This window comes from Salvelinus fontinalis, chromosome 28 (genome assembly GCF_029448725.1).
Source record: "Salvelinus fontinalis isolate EN_2023a chromosome 28, ASM2944872v1, whole genome shotgun sequence".
In the NCBI taxonomy this organism is placed as follows: domain Eukaryota; kingdom Metazoa; phylum Chordata; class Actinopteri; order Salmoniformes; family Salmonidae; genus Salvelinus; species Salvelinus fontinalis.
The window spans coordinates 31,073,678-31,089,767 of record NC_074692.1 but is presented as its reverse complement, the minus strand read 5'-3'; the positions used below and the strand labels follow the sequence as shown (position 1 = coordinate 31,089,767).

At 44.3% G+C, this 16,090-nt stretch overlaps 1 protein-coding gene across 1 annotated transcript; it reads left to right on the top strand.

Moving 5' to 3' along the window:
* Window positions 1-485: 485 nt before the first annotated feature.
* On the top strand, window positions 486-15,706 carry LOC129826587 (coiled-coil domain-containing protein 183-like). Its single transcript, XM_055887489.1, has 12 exons — window positions 486-877; window positions 5,214-5,332; window positions 6,996-7,163; window positions 9,812-9,916; window positions 10,420-10,542; window positions 12,073-12,127; window positions 12,387-12,487; window positions 13,231-13,391; window positions 13,537-13,696; window positions 14,710-14,835; window positions 15,159-15,246; window positions 15,431-15,706. Exons 1-12 carry the CDS (start codon window positions 778-780, stop codon window positions 15,559-15,561), a joined length of 1,437 nt encoding a protein of 478 aa, XP_055743464.1. The 5' UTR covers window positions 486-777; the 3' UTR covers window positions 15,562-15,706.
* The last annotated feature ends 384 nt before the right edge of the window (window positions 15,707-16,090 follow it).

Here is a 16,090-nt window from a genome sequence, read left to right as displayed (position 1 = left end):
TTAATAAAAATATATATATAATAAATTGAACTGATTTATGTTGATCAATAATAGCATAGCATTTGATGATAGTTTACATAGCTTTGTAAACTCAACTCCGTCCAGAGATCTAAACCAGAGCTACTGTTTACATTACATTAGCCCAGGGGTTCTTCAACTTTTTTAGCTCGAGACCCATTGGGCTGCCCCAAATCGTCCTCCAATGACACAAATGAATAAGTGTACTTTCGTAAATTGTTTCCAGTGTGTCAGAGTGGGTTTTGGGTTGTTCGTAAATTCAAAGCGTTGTCAGATTGACTGTTCGTAAATTCGAAGCGTTCGGCAGGTTGATCAGAGCGTTCTGACCTCACAATGGCAGTGTAGCACCCAAACTATCGAAACGTTGGCTTGCTTGCTAGCTACTTCCAGACACAAATGCGAGAACACCTCACTGACCATTTTCCTCGCCCTAGCAGAGCTGGTTTGGATGTTTTCATGTTATATAGAGCGACTGTAAATGTGTTGATGGCAACAATTGAACTACGTTTTTTTGCCCACGTTTACTGCGCGTTTGTAAATGCATGAGTTATTCTGCGCCCTGGCACTCAGACGAGTGTTCTGAAATCGGAGTAGATAGTTAGTGAATTTACGAACGCACCTAGTGTGGCTACCTCACGTGCCTGTTATCAAACACGTATTTATGTTTTATTATGACATCTCAATAGAATGATATAGATCACTACAGGATATTGTCATACGCGTGGCAGAAACCTATTGAAAAGCGACGATAAAACACAAATGTCGTACAGCAAAAGACAGGGCAGTATGCAGTCAGCGGATACAGAGCAGCCAACGATGCTGACTCTGCAAGAACAGCGACTCCGCATACAACAATTAGGTAAAAGTTATTTGTCCACGGGTAGGCCTATTTCTGAGGGAAAATACATGCATGTTTAGTGTAAACATTCAAAAGATAACTAAGTGAAGTTCTAAACCACTGTAGCCTAGATAGATATCGAATGCCTGGCTATCAGTGACACCTTGACACAATTATTGATTCCGTGTTTGCCATGAGGTCGCATCGTCAAAGAGCTCCTGTACATTTTGTAAATATTTCTATAAATAATACATTTTGGGCATTTTTCCTCTGCAAACATTGTTTTAAAAATCTCCATATATAGCGAATTAATATCAGAATCCACCACGGAGTTTCAAAACTGAAGTTGGCAAGCTAGCTAATGTGATAGCTGGCAATTGTTTTCATTTGAATGCCAGCCATCTGTCCGGAGGTTTAGGATGGAGAAACGCCCGAAAGCAAGACGGCTGATGTATTCACTGTAGTAAAGACTAAGTAACAAGGCTACTATTGAATTGTTAATGAAATGTGGCGTGCTTTCTGGCGTAGCCCCACCCAAGTATGTGCTTAATTTTGGTAGTAGTGAAGCCGAGCTAGTTTTCCACACCTACAACGGAGCCCATGAACTGCAGTTGCTGAGCTAAAACTTCATCAGTCCTACTATATGGAGACGCCAAACAGACGACGAGGCACCTTAATGGCTGCCTGCCACTTGACTTGCTCCAGAGACCATTGCGCTCCCCCTCCACCCTCCGATGTTGCATGATCACTCAAGTCATGAACTTTCCGACGGTCTCATTAGCCTAAACAATGCAGCCGGCAATACAATCGTATCCCCGTGGACCGGTTCATACCGCATAGTTTTTCATCCTTAACTAGATTTAATGGCGGGAAAATAGCAATACTTTCTTTAGAAAAACACAATTTTCCACAACAATGCTAATGCTACTTCCTGATGACTTGCACCCTTGCATTCAGCCAGGAGTAAACAACAGACTGCTGCAACTGTATTGGCTGAACGCAACATGGGACAAGCGTTCCTAGGCATGAGCTACTTTAGCATGGTGGTGGGAAAAATGGTTTCATAAAGAAAGTACACATATTTCCGTTTTCCCCCCACCATCTCGCCATTAAATTGACTTAAAGAGGAAGTCAACGTTTTTACTGACTGTATAGAGAATGTTTTATGTACGAACCGGTCCACGGATGATACAGTGTATGTGTTTTTTTCATGCTGCATACGATGCGTTTGGACGCAGATGGAAACGACTCAATATCACTATCTGCCTGTCTTTGAACTGTTATGAACATCCATCTCATGAATGATGTTTTCTAAATTGCTTGTCTTTTTAGTGTTGCTTTAAAGTGCTTTGATATTCTTTATGTAATGAATAGCGCTATAAAAGTTGAATAAATTATTCTTAAAATACTTTTATTGCAAAATATATGATAGGCTACATAAAATGTACTCAATTTTTTATTTAACATTTATTTAACCAGGTAGGCTAGTTGAGAACAAGGTCTCATTTGCAACTTTGACCTGGCCAAGATAGAGCAAAGCAGTTGGACACATACAACAACACAGAGTTACACAAGGAATAAACAAACATACAGTCAATAATACAGTAGAAAAAGTCTATATACAGCATGTGCAAATGAGGTAGGATAAGGGAGGTAAAGGCAATAAATAGGCCATGGTGGTGAAGTAATTACAATATAGCAATTAAACACTGGAATGGTAGATGTGTAGAAGATGAATGTGCAAGTAGAGATACTGGGGTGCAAAGGAGCAAGATAAATAAATACAGTATGAAGATGAGGTAGTTGGATGGGCTATTTACAGATGGGCTATGTACAGGTGCAGTGATCTTTGAGCTGCTCTGACAGCTGGTGCTTAAAGCTAGTGAGGGAGATATGAGTCTCCAGCTTCAGTGATTTTTGCAGTTCGTTCCAGTCATTGGCAGCAGAGACCTGGAAGGAAATGCGGCCAAAGGAAGAATTGGCTTTGGGGGTGACCAGTGAGATATACCTGCTGAAGCATGTGCTACGGGTGGGTGCTGCTATGGTGACCAGTGAGCTGAGATAAGGCGGGGCTTTACCTAGCAGAGACTTGTAGATGACCTGGAGGCAGTGGGTTTGGCGACGAGTATGAAGCGAGAGCCAGCCAACGAGAGTGTACTGGTCGCAGTGGTGGGTAGTATATGGGGCTTTGGTGACAAAACGGATGGCACTGTGATAGACTGCATCCAATTTGTTGAGTAGAGTGTTGGAGGCTATTTTGTAAATGACATTGCTGAAGTCGAGGATCGGTAGGATGGTCAGTTTCACGAGGGTATGTTTGACAGCATGAGTGAAGGATGCTTTGTTGCGAAGTAGGAAGCCGCTTCTAGATGTAATTTTGGATTGGAGATGCTTAATGTAAGTCGAAGGAGATTTACAATCTAACCAGACACCTAGGTATTTGTAGTTGTCCACATAATCTAAGTCAGATCCGTCCAGAGTAGTGATGCTGGACGGGCGGGCAGCTGCGGGCAGCGATCGTTTGAAGAGCATGCATTTAGTTTTACTTGCATTTTTGAGCAGTTGGAGGTCACAGAAGGAGAGTTGTATGGCATTGAAGCTCATCTGGAGGTTAGTTAACACAGTGTCCAAAGAAGGGCCAGAGGTATACAGAATGGTGTCGTCTGCATAGAGGTGGATCAGAGAATCACCAGCAGCAAGAGTGTCATCATTGATGTATACAGAGAAGAGAGTCGGCCCGAGAATTGAACCCTGTGGCAAGAGGTCCGGACAACAGGCCCTCCGATTTGACTCACGGAACTCTATCAGAGAAGTAGTTGGCGAACCAGGCGAGGCAATCATTTGAGAAACCAAGGCTGTTGAGTCTGCCGATAAGAATGTGGTGATTGACAGAGTCGAAAGCCTTGACCAGGTCTATGAATATGGCTGCACAGTAATGTCTCTTATCGATGGCGGTTATGATATCGTTTAGGACCTTGAGCGTGGCTGAGGTGCACCCATGACCAGCTCTGAAACCAGATTGCATAGCGGAGAAGGTACGGTGGGATTCGAAATGGTCAGTAATCTGTTTGTTAACTTGGCTTTCGAAGACCTTAGAAAGGCAGGGTAGGATAGATATAGTTCTGTAGCAGTTTGGGTCTAGAGTGTCTCCCCATTTAAAGAGGGGGATGACCGCGGCAGCTTTCCAATCAATGGAAATCTCAGATGATACAAAAGAGAGGTTGAACAGGCTGGTAATAGGAGTTGCAACAATTTTAGAAAGATAGGGTCCAGATTGTCTAGCCCGGCTGATTTGTAGGGGTCCAGATTTTGTAGCTCTTTCAGAACATCAGCTATCTGGATTTGGGTGAAGGAGAAATGGGGGAGGCTTGGGCAAGTTGCTGTGGAGGGTAGGGGTAGCCAGGTGGAAAGCATGGCCAGCCGTAGAAAAATGCTTATTGAAATTCTCAATTATAGTGGATTTATCGGTGGAGACAGTGTTTCCTAGCCTCAGTGCAGTGGGCAGCTGGGAGGAGGTGCTCTTATTCTCCATGGACTTCAGTGTCCCAGAACTTTTTTGGAGTTTGTGCTACAAGATGCAAATTTCTGCTTGAAAAAGCTAGCCTTAGCTTTCCTAACTGCCTGTGTATATTTGTTCCTAATTTCCCCGAAAAGTTGCATATCACGGGGGCTATTCGATGCTAATGCAGAATGCCACAGAATGTTTTTGTGCTGGTCAATGGCAGTCAGGTCTGGAGAGAACCATGGTCTATATCTGTTCCTGGTTCTACATTTTTGAATGGTGCATGCTTATTTAAGATTGTCACGATCGTTGTATGGTGGAAGAGAGGAGGACCAAGGCGCACCGTGAAATGAATACATATATAATTAACGAAGACGAAGAACACTTGACAAACTATACAAAACAACAAACGAACGTGAAGCTATATAACAAATAGTGCTGACACTAAACACTACACATAGACAATCACCCACGAACTACCTAATGAATATGGCTGCCTAAATATGGTTCCCAATCAGAGACAATGATAGACAGCTGTCTCTAATTGAGAACCAATCTAGGCAACCATAGACATACATACACCTAGACTAGACACTTTAACCAACTAAGCCACAGCACCCATAAACATACAAAAACACCTAGACAGTACAAAACACATACATCCCCCATGTCACACCCTGACCTAACTAAAATAATAAAGAAAACTAAGGCCAGGGCGTGACAAAGATGGTGAGGAAGGCACTTTTAAAGAATAACCAGGCATCCTCTACTGCCAATCAAATGCTCTATAGATTGCAATTATTTTATTCATCACCCCTCTCTCATTGACTTCTGTTCCCTGTATATGATGTTCAGAGCGGCAGGCCCAGGCAGAGTACAGTGCTGCCAATGAGATTTTAGAGAATGATCAGAAAGCCCCACGAGGTGGAAGGACCCTGAGCAGGTCACTGCCCAAGCCAGGACTGTCAATGGAGGTACATATACACTGGACAAAAATATAAACGCAACATGTAAAGTTTTGGACCCATGTTTCATGAGCTGAAATAAAAGATCCCAGAAATGTTCCATAAGCACAAAAAGCTTATTTGTCTCAAATATTATTTTTTTGGCACACATTTGTTTACATCCATATTAGTAAGCATTTCTCCTTTGCAAATATAATCCACCCACCTGATAGATGTGGCATATCAAGAAGCTGATTAAACAGCATGATCATTACACTGGTACACCTTGTGCTGGGTACAATAAAACGGCCACTCTAAAATGTGCAGTTTTGTCACACAACACAAAGCCACAGATGTCTCAAGTTTTTATGGAGTATGCAATTGGCATGCTGACTGCAGGAATGTCCACCAGAGCTGTTGCCAGAGAATGTAATGTTCATTTCCCTACTATAAGCCATCTCCAATGTCATTTTAGAGAATTTGGCAGTAAGCCCAATAGCCTCAAAACCACAGACCACATGTAACAATGCCAGCTCAGGACCTCCACATCTGGCTTCTTCACCTGCGGTATCATCTGAGACCAACTACCCAGACTGCTGATGAAACGGTGGTTTTGCACAACTGATTATTTTCTGCACAAAACTGTCAGAAACGTCTCAGGGAAGCTCTTCTGCGTGCTCGTCGTCCTCACCAGGTTCATGACCTGACTGCAGTTTGGTGTCGTAACCGACTTCATTGGGCAAATGCTGACCTTCGATGGCCACTGGCACCCTGGAGAAGTGTGATCTTCATGGAGGAATTCCTGTTTCAACTGTACCGGTCAGAGAGCGTGTATGGCATCGTGTGGGCGAGCGGTTTGCTGATGTCAACGTTGTGAACAGAGTGCCACATGGTGGCGATGGGATTATGGTATGGGCAGACATAAACTACGGACAACGAACACAGTTGCATTTTAACGATGGCAATTTTAATGCACAGATACCGTGACGAGATCCTAAGGCCCATTGTCGTGCCATTCATCCGCCGCCATCAGTTCATGTTTCAGCATGATAATGCACAGCCTTATGTCGCAAGGATCTTCACACAATTCCAGGAACTGAAAATATCCCAGTTATTCCATGACCTGCATACTCACCAGACATGTCACCCATTGAGCAAGTTTGGGATGCTCTGTGTCGATGTGTACGACAGCATGTTCCAGTTCCCGCCAATATCCAGCAACTTCGCACTGCCATTAAAGAGGAGTGGGACAACATTCCATAGGCCACATTCAACAGCCTGATCAACTCTATGGAAAGGAGATGTGTTGCGCTGCATGAGGCAAATGGTGGTCACACCAGATACTGACTGGTTTTCTGATCCCCGCCCCTACTTTAAAAAAAAGGAGATATCTATGACCAACAGATGCGTATTTGTATTCCCAGTCATGTGAAATCCATAGATTATGGCCTAATGAATGTGTTAAATTGACTGAATTCCTTATATGAACTGTAACTGTAATATTTTTGCATGTTGTGTTTATATTTTTGTTCAGTTTAACTTCAACTCAGGCAGAGAGAGAGAGGTGGCAAGCTTGTAATGACCTGTGCGTGCGTAGACAATATTAGCTTTGTATGAAGGCATTACATTTTTGGAAGAGCCCAGTTGTATATGCCAGCTTGTACATAATATGCTTGCATATCTCTGTGCGTAGAGCATTGTGGAGCGGGAGAAGCGTAGGCGGTGTACTCTGATAGAGCAGCACAACGGGTTGCAGTGTTCCGTGAGGGCCAAGGGTTCTCAGCTGCTGGAGATGGAGCAGGCCATGAAAGCCCTGGAGCTGGACTCCAATGCGGATGGAGACGAGCAGCACTACGACCAGGTGACACTATATAGTGGAAAGGGTGTCATTTGACAGACTCAATTGTCCCCAAAAACGTAGAAGAAAGCACATGTCAAGGTTTAGCACCATGGACAGCACCACTCACACAGTTCTTACTGTTCAGTTTAGTTTATTAGGATCCACATTAGCTGCTGCGCATGCAGTAGCTACTCATCCTGGGGTCCACATAAAACGTACAAATACAGTTGAAGTCGGAAGTTTGCATACACTTAGGTTGGAATCATTAAAACTCATTTTTTCAACCACTCCACAAATTTCTTGTTAACAAACTATAGTTTTGGAAAGTCGGTTAGGACATCTACTTTGTGCATGACGCAAGCAATTTTTCCAACAATTGTTTACAGACAGATTATTTGACTTATAATTCACTGTATCACAATTTCAGTGGGTCAGAAGTTTACATACACTAAGTTGACTGTGCTTTTAAACAGCTTGGAGAATTCCAGAAAATTATGTCATGGCTTTAGAAACTTCTGATAAGCTAATTGACATCATTTGAGTCAATTGGTGGTGTACCTGTGGATGTTTTCCAAGACATACCTTCAAACTCAGTGCCTCTTTGCTTGACATGGGAAAATCGAAAGAAATCAGCCAAGACCTCAGAAAAAAATAGACCTCCACAAGTCTGGTTCATCCTTGGGAGCAATTTCCAAATGCCTGAAGGTACAACGCCTGTACAAACAATAGTACGCAAGTATAAACACCATGGGACCACGCAGCCGTCATACCGCTCTGGAAGGAGACGTGTTCTGTCTCCTAGAGATGAACGTATTTTGGTGCGAAAAGTGCAAATCAATCCCAGAACAACAGCAAAGGACCTTGTGAAGATGCTGGAGGAAACAGGTACAAAAGTATTTATATCCATAGTAAAACGAGTCATATATCGACATAACTTGAAAGGAAGCCACTGCTCCAAAACTGCCATAAAAAGGCCAGACTACGGTTTGCAACTACACAAGGGGACAAATATCGTACTTTTTGGAGAAATGTCCTCTGGTCTGATGAAACAAAAATAGAACTGTTTGGCCATAATGACAATCGTTATGTTTGGAGGAAAAAGGGGGAGGCTTTCAAGCCGAAGAACACCGTCCCAACCGTGAAGCGCGGGGGTGGCAGCATCATGTTGTGGGGGTGCTTTGCTGCAGGAGGGACTGATGCACTTCACAAAATAGACGGCATCATGAGGAAGAAAAATGATGTGGATATATTGAAGCAACATCTCAAGACATCAGTCAGGAAGTTAAAGCTTGGTCGCAAATGGCTCTTCCAAATGGACAATGACCCCAAGCATACTTCCAATGTTGTGGCAAAATGGCTTAAGCACAGCAAAGTCAAGGTATTGGTGTGGCCATCACAAAGCCCTGACCTCAGTCCCATAGAACATTTGTGGGCAGAACTGAAAAAGCATGTGCAAGCAAGGAGGCCTACAAACCTGACTCAGTTACACCAGCTCTGTCAGGAGGAATGGGCCAAAACTCACCCAACTTATTGTGGGAAGCGTGTGGAAGGCTACCCGAAACGTTTGACCCAAGTTAACCAATTTAAAGGCAATGCTACCAAATTCTAATTGAGTGTATGTGTAACAGTATAACTTTAAACCGTCCCCTCGCCCCGACACGGGCGCGAACCAGGGACCCTCTGCACACATCAACAACGGTCGCCCACGAAGCACGGTCGTTACCCATCGCTCCACAAAGGCCGCGGCCCTTGCAGAGCAAGGGGCAACCCTACTTAAAGTCTCAGAGCAAGTGACGTAACTGATTGAAATGCTACTAGCGCGTACCCGCTAACTAGCTAGCCATTTCACATCCGTTACACTCACCCCCCTTTCAACCTCCTCCTTTTCCGCAGCAACCAGTGATCCGGGTCAACAGCATCAATGTAACAGTATAACTTTACGTCGTCCCCTCGCCGGGCGCGAACCAGGGACCCTCTGCACACATCGACAACAGTCACCCACGAAGCGTCATTACCCATCGCTCCACAAAAGCCGCGGCCCTTGCAGAGCAAGGGGCAACCCTACTTAAAGTCTCAGAGCAAGTGACGTAACTGATTGAAATGCTACTAGCGCGTACCCGCTAACTAGCTAGCCATTTCACATCCGTTACATATGTAAACTTCTGACCCATTGGGAATGTGATGAAAGAAATAAAAGCTGAAATAAATAATTCTCTACAATTATTCTGACATTTCACATTCTTAAAATAAAGTGGTGATCCTAACTGACCTAAGACAGGGAATTTTTACTAGGATCAAATGTCAGGAATTGTGAAATAATGAGTTTAAATGTATTTGGCTAAGGTGTATGTAAAGTTACAACTTCAACTGTACATGACAAAGTACAGAACAGTAATTGACAACAAAAAATAAAATAAGTTATATGTACCAAGAGACAACAAAAATAGTATTTCCACACTTCATATATACAGGACAATTTAATTAAATCTTTAGAAAGAGGAGAGGCACTGTGGAGTTGGTGTGTGAATGACCTTGTGCAAGTTGACATTGAGTGACCATGACTTGTTATGATACCCACGTGAATGATGTCTAGGATCCAAGTATTTATTCTGCACAGTAATTGGCTTGATATGTTTTTTTATTGTTGACATTTCCATCTTCCATGGCAGCGTGTGAGAGAGCTGGAGAACAGTCTAGAAAAGATGACCATCAAAATCACAGAGGCTGAGAGGATCCAAAAAACCTACCTGCGAGTCTGTGACCACCTACATCAGGTCGTAACACTATCACATTCACAAATATCAGCCTTTCTTTGTGGACATTGAATTAAATAAAATTGTTAACATTGAATTCAAGTCTCCCTTGGGAGATATTCTCCAGTCAGTGTAATCCCGATAAACAGACCAGTGTGACTAGATAGGACTGGAAAAGTGGCTCAAATGGCATCCTATTTTCTATACAGTGCACTGCTCTTGACAAAAGCCTTATGGGCCATGGCCAAAAGTAGTGCACTACAGAGCATTGGGCCAATGTATTTTTTGGATTATGATGCATTTACATGACACTTCAACGTTCTATGGCAGCCATGTTAGCGCCCCATTAACATTACATATGGAATATTTAAACAATGCTACAACTGAATGTCTAGAATTAGATCAATATTCAACATTCAAAATATATGGCTCTGGTGCACAATGTAGGGAATAGGTGCCATTTGGGACGCTGACAAATCTAGCTCCAATGTAACCTGGGGTTGGGTTGTTTGTTCCTGGTTCAGGAGGTGCGTGAGATGCCCATGGCTCTGGATCAGCTGCAGAACTCAGTGGTCAGCGGGCAGACAGAGCTGGGAAAGGTGGCCCACATGTCTCACACCGCAGTGGCTGCTGTGGACTGCACTAAGGTAAGGCAAATCGGGGATCCAGTAACCTTTAGCCCCCACTTGCCTATTTTGGGATGTTTACATTTGAATAACATAACATTGCCTTCGGTTACATGTCTTTGTATGATTGGGAAAAAATAAGAGAAAAAAGGTAAGGCTCGTTTGAATACCGGCCAGGATGTGTGCATGTCTTTTCACACTACATTAGTAGGATGTGTGTATGTCTGTCTGTCTTTCGCCTCGAGTCAGCTGGTTCAGATGGAGAGGCAGCTAATGGTGGAACGCAGGATGATGGAGAAGGAGTTGAGTGAAAGGAGGGGAGTGAAAGAGAAGGAGGTGGAGGGTCGGCTGGAGAGAGAGAGGGAGGGAGAGCGACGAAGCAGCAAAGGAGCTCAGAAGTTGAAAGAGCAGGTGAGAGAGAAAGAGACAGAGGGAGAGAGAGCGGGCTAGACCTGTGGGGAACAGAGAGGGAGAGAGAGGGATGGAGCTGTGGGGAACAGAGAGCGAGAAAGAGAGGGAGGGAGGGAGGTAGGGAGAGGAATGGGCCTGTGGGGAACAGAGAGGGAGAAAGAGAGAGAGGGAGGGAGGTAGGGAGAGGGATGGGCCTGTGGGGAACAGAGAGGGAGAAAGAGAGAGCGAGAGGGATGGGGAACAGAGAGTGAGAAAGAGACAGAGGGAAAGAAAAAGGGAGAGAGGGAGACAGAGGGATGGACCTGTGGGGGAGAGAAAGAGGGAGGGAGGGATGGGTCTGTGGGGAACAGAGAGAACAAGAGGGAGTGAGGGACCTGTGGGGAACAGAGAGCTAGAAAAAGAAAGAGCGATTGAAAGGGAATATTGAAAGTGAAAGAACACATTAGTCAAGAGCTGGAATGGGCAACTATGGTGCCACAAAAAATCTGAACTCATCATGAGGTGCCACAGTGACTCACGGGTCTGCATACCCACACATGCAGTCTGAGCCGGACCTAAGCAACATTTTATTGGGGATACCTTGCAAGAATTTATTGTTTTGTGGCCCGCACTTGACAGAGGAGAGGAAAAAAAAATGTTTTAGAGCTAATTTCCTGCAATTCTACACATTCTGCCATGTGAGAAGATTTTTTCAATTTTATCATTCATTTCATTCAATTCTACACATTTTGCCATGGGGCGGAGAGAAAAAGTAGCAGTTTTTAATATAATATCTGAGTGAGTGGCTAACAAAATCAATGGAGTCCCCCGGTCAGTAATTCAATCATGATTACTACTGGCAGCTAGACTAACTTACCAAACTAAAAAATGTTAGCTGACATGAGCTACTTGAGTGACTGTCAGTGACTGACATGAGAAAAACTGCTGATGCACAACCAATTTTCGAAATTGTAACTTGTGTACTATTCTAACTCTCAACAGTAAGTTAAGACCCCGACAGAGTAAAACAATTAAATAAATAAATAAAAATCACAATTGATCCGCAGGCTTACAAAAGAGGGGTGCCCCACAGGCCGCCTGTTGCCCATCTCTGGTCAAGAAGGATGTCTATTGCAGTCAATGAGCGTTGTTGTTTTGCAGGTTCGAAGAGGGACTATCAGAGAGGGACTGGCTGAAGAGACAGCTCATATCAGAGGTACTATGACAGGGGATCTTTCACCACAGACACTTATGTATTCAAATAAATACAGTGAATACTACTCATCAGATCACCCATGTTCAGATAGTACTCTAGCTTGAAGGCAATAATATTCTGAATCATACATTTTGCATGAGAAAAGGCAATATGCGTACATACAACAATATCAATTTTTCATGTGCTCACATTTTATTTTCCATGTAGAGCAGGGAGATGATGAAATGATGCGTGTCTGTGTTGTGTTCTCCTCCTGCAGCCCAGCAGACCGCCCCTGTCTCCACTACTCCCCAGTCCATATTCAAACTGGTGGAGGATATTGATGCTCTGAGAGAAGCTCTCAGCTGCACTGATCTGCAGGTATGGTGGCCCACGTGGATCATTTAGCCCTATTATATGCAGTATCTAATAAGCACTAATAAGCAATGCATTACCTATTATTCATCTTACCTTTTTATGCAAGCCACTGTTGCAAACAGCACTTTATGTCCCGTGACACATTGATGTAGGTGTTTCATTTTGTTGAGTTATATTGCAGTCAGAGGAGCCTAGTGAGGGGGGACGGCTCATAATAATGAATGGAATAGAGTAATTGGAATGGTATTAAACACATGGAAACTTTGATGTGATGTTTAATGTGTTTGAGACCTTATGTGAAAACCACATGAATTTCACGTGAACATGTGAAGTGTTCCAAAAACACGTTCTCATGTGATCACGTGATCTTATGTGAAGTTAATGAGATAACGTGACAACATATGATAGCATGAAACTACACATATGAAAACGTGATCACTTGTTACAGAAAAAACAAAGGTAGTGAAACAAACCCCAAGACTGGTAACTTGCCTGATAGTCTCTGAACAAAAATGTAATCCACACTGGTATAAGGCTTCAAAAGTGTTTAACAGGACAATGTTTCTCCCCCAAACTGGGTCTTTGTCAGGGCTAATTGCTCACCAAGTACCACTGTATATACAAGGACTTCCTGGGCTGCCGAACTTGAGTTGGTCATCCTGTCAACATGGCAGTCAGGTGCTTGGAAGTCTCTTTGAGCTGACTATGTGTCCACCTCTTCACCTGTTTCTCTGTCCACTGTGTAGGAGCTGGAAACACGGCTGGTCTCTCAGAAGGCCATCAGGGAGCAGCTGCACAACCAAATGACCCAGTGTGAGGAGCAGGTCAGGCAGAGCATGGATACCTTGGCTGCCTTGGAGCTCCAGTACGCCCAGCTCAAGTTCAGCGCTGGGCCCAGCTCTGACAGGTACAGTAGAGCTACACAGAAGAGTGGTACTCCTGTGTCATCCATGGAAAAAGAGGAAAAGATCTGAAGAGACTTCAGATCTCGAGCCTCAGAACTTGTGGAGGAGAGAGGAAATACAATTGAGACTCACCCTGTTTATCTAAAGGTTTGAGCAGCTGAAGGAGGAAATGCAGGCGGAGCTTGAGCAGGAAGAGGAGCGTTGCAGCCATTGGAAGGACAAGCTTGGAAAGGCCCAATCAGTGCTGCATGGGGTGGAGAAGGGTGTCAACAACCTGTTCTTCAGGATGAGCTGCGTGCAAGTGAAGGTAGCCATTTTATCCCTTTCTTTATATACAGTGCATTCGGAAAGTATTCAGACCCCTTGACTTGTTCCACATTTTGTTACTTTACAGCTTTATTCTAAAATTGATTAAATCCTTTTTTCCCACTCATCAATCTACACACAATACTCCATAATGACAAAGCAACAACAGTTATTGTTTTTAGATTTTTGCAAATGTATAAAAATAAATAAATGGAAATATCACATTTACATAAGTATTCAGACCCTTTACTCAGTACTTTGTTGAAGCACCTTTGGCAGTGATTACAGCCTTGAGTCTTCTTGGGTATGACGCTACAAGCTTAGCACATCTGTATTTGGGGAGTTTCTCCCATTCTTCTCAGCAGATCCTCTCAAGCTCTGTGCTCTGTCAGGTTGGATGGGGAGCGTCTCTGCACAGCTATTTTCAGGTCTCTCCAGAGTTGTTTGATCGTGTTCAAGTCCAGGCTCTGGCTGGGCCACTCAAGAACATTCAGAGACTTCTCCCTAAGCCACTCCTGCGTTGTCTTGGCTGTGTGCTTAGGGTCGTTGTCCTGTTAGAAGGTGAACCTTTGCCCCAATCTGAGGTCCTGAGTGCTCTGGAGCAGGTTTTCATTAAAGATCTCTCTGTACTTTGCTCCGTTCATCTTTCCCTTGATCCTGACTAGTCTGTGCCTCGACACAATCCTGTCTCGGAGCTCTACAGACAATTCCTTCGACCTCATGGCTTGGTTTTTGCTCTGACATGCACTGTCACCTGTGGGACCTTATGTGTGCCTTTCCAAATCATGTCCAATCAATTGAATTAACCACAGTTGGACTCCAATCAAGTTGTAGATGGACAGTTCAGTCTCATCTGGCCCTTTCTTGGTCACCATGAAAAACAAAATCCCTGGTCACCTATCAGCCAGAGGCTCTGTTCTTTACCACTACAGTTCTCATTATACATGCCAGCCCATGGTGATCTTAATCAGGAATAGAGAGGATTCTAAACCAAATGTCTCTGTCTTGTTGTAGGACTCTCCCAGGGAGTTGGGGGGTCTGGATGTAATAGAGAAGCTGAGGGAAATCGGCGCCCGTCTGCCCACACTGCAGACCACAGCTTCAGAGAAGACTGAGGAAAACACAGCTGATCATGAGAAGGTGAAACACTGGTTTACTTTCTTTCCTCAGCCCTCATCTCTCTCTACCTCTTTTCTCTGAGCCTGAATCTCTCCCCTCTGATCTCACCCCTCTCCCCTCTGATCTCACTCCTCTCCCCTCACCCCTTTCATCTCACATCTCACCCCTCTCATCAGTCATCTCACCCCTCTCATCAGTCATCTCACCCCTCTCATCAGTCATCTCACCCCTCTCATCAGTCATCTCACCCCTCATCTCACCCCTCTCATCAGTCATCTCACCCCTCTCCCTTCCCCTCTCACCCCTCTCCCTTCCCCTCTCACCCCTCTCCCTTCCCCTCTCAGGTGTGGAGCTTCCTGGAGCAGAGCACCATGATGGAGCCCAGGAACTACAAGAGGGCCAGCAGCCCTGTGTATGACAGTACCTCAGAAGGTATGCTTTTTTGGGGGTGTATGGTTATGCATGGTTTTTCAGTATATTGTAAACAAAATCTTATTATTAACAGCAGGAAGTCATTGCTGTACATTTTCATAATGGCTGTTGAGTGCTTGGCTAATGGTGTTTGCTTATTGTGTCTAATACCTCCGGTTCCACCTGCTCCTCTCCTCCCTCTCAGATACATTCCAGTTCCGCAGTCAGGAGGAGGACTGCTCCATGTCCCGCGAGGAGATTAAGCGTCGCAGCATCCAGCTGATCGAGGTGCACCAGCCAAAGAAGAAAGCCCAGAGGAGCAACACAAAGAGCTAGAGACAAGCTCCAGCTGTGGCCCTCTATTTCCTACAGGGAGTAAAGCTGAGGAAATAATAAACAGGCTCATAGTATGATTTTACTTTTTTTGTTGTCTACTTTATACCTGAGTTTGTTACTGCTATGATTAAAGTGGAACTGACAGCGTTTTAGCTACATGAAATCCTATTATAATCTGTTCATATACATCTCCAGGAAGAATGACATCTTTCGTGAAATACAAATGGTAGTTATAGTCTTGTCCCATCACTGCAACTCCCAACTTCAGAGAGGTGAAGGTCGAGAGTCAAACGTCCTCCGAAACACAACCTTGCCAAGCCGCACTGCTTTTTGACACACTGCTCGCTTAACCCGGAAGCCAGCCGCACCAATGTGTTGGAGGAAACCCCGTACAGCTGGCGACAGAAGCCAGCGTGCATGCGTCCGGCCGCCACAAGGAGTCGATAGAGTGCGATGGGACAAAGACATCCCAGCCGGCCAAATCTTCCCCTTACCCGGACGACGCTGGGCCAATTGTGCGCCGCCTCAT